At 37.1% G+C, this 3,464-nt stretch overlaps 1 protein-coding gene across 1 annotated transcript; it reads left to right on the top strand.

Moving 5' to 3' along the window:
• Window positions 1-531: 531 nt before the first annotated feature.
• Window positions 532-3,256, top strand: LOC110790011 (protein ENHANCED DISEASE RESISTANCE 2-like). The gene is made up of 2 exons (XM_021994751.2): window positions 532-1,290; window positions 2,086-3,256. Exons 1-2 carry the CDS (start codon window positions 924-926, stop codon window positions 2,622-2,624), a joined length of 906 nt encoding a protein of 301 aa, XP_021850443.1. The 5' UTR covers window positions 532-923; the 3' UTR covers window positions 2,625-3,256.
• Window positions 3,257-3,464: the final 208 nt, after the last annotated feature.

A 3,464-nucleotide genomic window follows, 5' to 3' on the forward strand; every position in this document is an offset into this window, starting at 1 on the left:
TATAGTTAGTGAAAATGCATAAGGGGTCGGGAGTGGGGAGTGGGGGTGTGAATTTTGAAATACAAACTTTTCTATAAGGCGGTCTTACACAAAAGACCACTTTAATATCATATAAGTTAAGCAATGGAACCAATTAGTTAAGCACTTGAACTAATTAGTTAAGCAATGAAACCAATTAGTTAAGCAAAGGAATTAATTAGTTAAGCAATTGAATCAATTAATTAAGTAATGTAACCAATTAGTTAAGAAATTGAACCAATTAGTTAAGCAACTAAAGTGGTCTTTCCGGTAAGGCGGTCTTACACAAAAGTTGCCGATTTTGAAAAGATTTTTTGTAGGGAGTAGGGGTGTTGGTGGGTTATTAGGTAAGTGTGAGAATAATATTGGTAAAAATTTCTATTTATAAAAGTGATGCAAGTATTAAGGGACGATCCAAAAAGAAAAACGGTGCGAATATTAAGGGACAGAGGGAGTATGATATATGTGCAATCTTTTAAGTATTGGCGGAGTAAAAGAAAGGCAGACTACTCCGCATAAAAAAAACAATAAAATAAAAAAAAAATAAAAAAATAAGCAACTATTGTGAAGTTTCCTATCGAATATTGCAAAGATACTCCCCATACAGTCTTACTACTTGTGAGTTGTGAATCTTGTGATTGTTTCAGATTTGAGAACTATAAAACGAGGCACACGAACTCCTCCCTCATTAACGACCTCTTCTTGTTTAAAAAATAAAAATAAACTCCCAAAATATAATCGACTCCCAATTCCCAAAGTCCCAACAACCCGAAAAAAATTAAAAAAGGTAAAAATAAATCATTTTCTACTTCCTGAATTTCGTGACCAAAAAAAGTCCAATTTCTCTACAACACAAAAACCTTTTTCGTGATAAGAAACAGGAGAGAGAAACTGAGATAACGAAGATGTGCACAACCGACAACAATGGTGAAACACCTTCATCGGCGGCGGCAATAGATTGGAGAGAGGAAACAATAAACGGAGGATCTCTACGACACGTGGACCTTCACAAAGGATCCAACGGCTGGGCTTCGCCGCCTGGGAATTTATTCTCTCTCCGATCAAAACATTACTTGTCCAAGAAGACCAAGTCTCCTGCCCCTGCAGACTACCTCTTGAAGCCTACCGCCGTTGACTGGCTTCGGTCAACGTCCAAGCTCGAGCACGTGCTTTCACGTGCCGATAACCGCGTTATGCGCGTGCTTCGCTCTCAGCAGAGTAATGGTAGCTTCATGAAGTCCTTCGTCTTCGCTATTAATCTTCAAGTTCCAGGTTTGATTTTCTTTTTCTTAATTTTGACATTTAATTTATGTGATGTCCGGAATTCGACTGTTTTATTGGTCTTTTGAAACAATTGCTGCTCAATTTTGGGAAAGAAATTGAATTTTTGTTAATTGGATTGTTTTGATTGATTGACAGGAAAACCTAGGGTTTGATTATGAGGATTTCTTTTTTAATTCGTTATTCAAACTGAAAATAATTTGGTTTTATAAATTTGAGCTGAAATACTTGAATTTCTGAAAGTCATCATAAATTATTAAAAACTTGAAGTTGATGCAATCCGACCACTTATTCAACTCTATTGATGCACACTTATTTAATTTGATTTTAATAGGCGGAGTAACCTAAGTTCAATTTTGAGGTTGTCGTGACAAAATATTGTTAAAGAATTGCTATTATGTACACGCAAATGAATGTTTTAGCTAGAAATGTGTGAAATTTTTACTCGTATTATCACATTAATGTTGTGAAGTTGTTTCATGATGCGTGGAAGAATCAGTTAGTGCTACATCTTGATCTCAGTAAATTCAGATCTAACATGATTAATTTAGCATTTGTGAAACATTTTTGTCCCTCCTTTTAGCTAAAAAGCAATCTAATTATTCCTCAATTTATTACTGCAATCTCTAGATTGATCGGCAAGGATAATTTTTGTCTTATTCGTCCTTAACTGTGAAAATAGTGATGATTTGCAAAAATGTTATTATTGTTAAATTTGAGCGAATATTAATAAGAAATGGGATCCAACAATAGCTGACAGAAAAAATTGTGTGACAAATGTGGCAGGGAGGGAGCACCACAATGCAGTATTTTACTTCTCAACAGACGAGCCAATCCAACCAGGTTCGTTATTAGACCGGTTCATAAATGGCGATGATACGTTCAGGAATAGCCGTTTGAAGCTAGTGAACAGAATAGTGAAGGGACCATGGATAGTAAAAACAGCTGTGGGGAACTACAGCGCATGCCTGTTAGGGAAGGCATTGACATGTAGATATCACAGGGGACCGGACTACTTGGAGGTTGATGTTGACATTTCGAGCTCGAAGATAGCTGGCGCGTTGGTGCACCTAGCATTGGGTTGTGTAACATCTGTAACGATAGACATGGGGTTTGTGGTGGAAGGTCAGACTGAAGATGAGTTGCCTGAAAAGTTGATTGGGGCTGTGAGGATTTGTCAAATGGAGATGGATTCAGCTGAGTTTGTTGACTCAAATACGCCGTCTGTTAATGGGGTTGGTGTGGGAAGGTTAGGGTTGGCCAAGGTGAATCATGCTGATGGGGAAGGGAGCAGTAGTGACCATTCTCCAAGAGTTCACCTTTAGATTTAATTTGGTTTAAAATACTACTAGTAACACTTGAGTTCATGGAGAGTCATTGAATTTAACATTTCAGCTTAAATTATCACATGATCGAATTCATCGAGTCATACGGCATCATGTAGACATTTATTGGTAGGTTTGGTGGTGGTGGTGGTAGTTGGTATAGATTGGGATGGCTTAAGTAAATTAACATGGACGAGGAAGGGGCAGGGGAGAGAGGGAGATCAACGGTGGTGGACACAGGACACGGTGATGCAATCGGGAAACAAATGGTTGTGTTAAGATGAGTGGGATGTGTTACTTTAGATTTTGACTTTTGGTATCTTGTCTAACTTGTCTTTCAATCATCCCTGGCAAAATGGAAAAAAACAACAAGGATTATTTCAAAAGATGATGATTGTATACAAAAGTGTTAATTATGCTGTCAATCCCCCTTTGTTTATTGGGACTGATTTGATGGTTTGATTTTGTAGATGGCCAGCCATACCTTTATAAGTTGGAATTGTCTACATATTTTGTTGGTGTTCTACAGAATTCTTTCTTTGCTTGCCACTTGATGATACTATGTACTAATACAGGCTAATAAGTCGTTGAAAGTCCAAGCTGTTTAATTTGATGTTTCTTCAACTTTGTTACTCCTACTACCCTACTAGAACAGGTTAAGTTTGGTGTTTCTACCCTAAACCCTAATTTGGTGTTTCTACACGTTAAAAACAAGGGTATTTGGGGTATTAAGTTTTGTTTTAGGGGTATTTTATGTATTATTGAAACGTGAAGGGTAGTTGGTGAATTATGACGTGCAAAGCTCAGGGACATTTCATGAAAACACCAAATATTACTAAA

The sequence above is a fragment of the Spinacia oleracea genome, chromosome 1 (genome assembly GCF_020520425.1).
Source record: "Spinacia oleracea cultivar Varoflay chromosome 1, BTI_SOV_V1, whole genome shotgun sequence".
Lineage (NCBI taxonomy): Eukaryota > Viridiplantae > Streptophyta > Magnoliopsida > Caryophyllales > Amaranthaceae > Spinacia > Spinacia oleracea.

Excerpts from the sequence above, each read along its gene's own strand:
- LOC110790011 (XM_021994751.2), top strand. The coding sequence starts at position 924 with ATGTGCACAACCGACAACAATGGTGAAACACCTTCATCGGCGGCGGCA. Across the intron at positions 1,291-2,085 it reads TATTAATCTTCAAGTTCCAG|GGAGGGAGCACCACAATGCA; the intron begins GTTTGATTTTCT and ends CAAATGTGGCAG.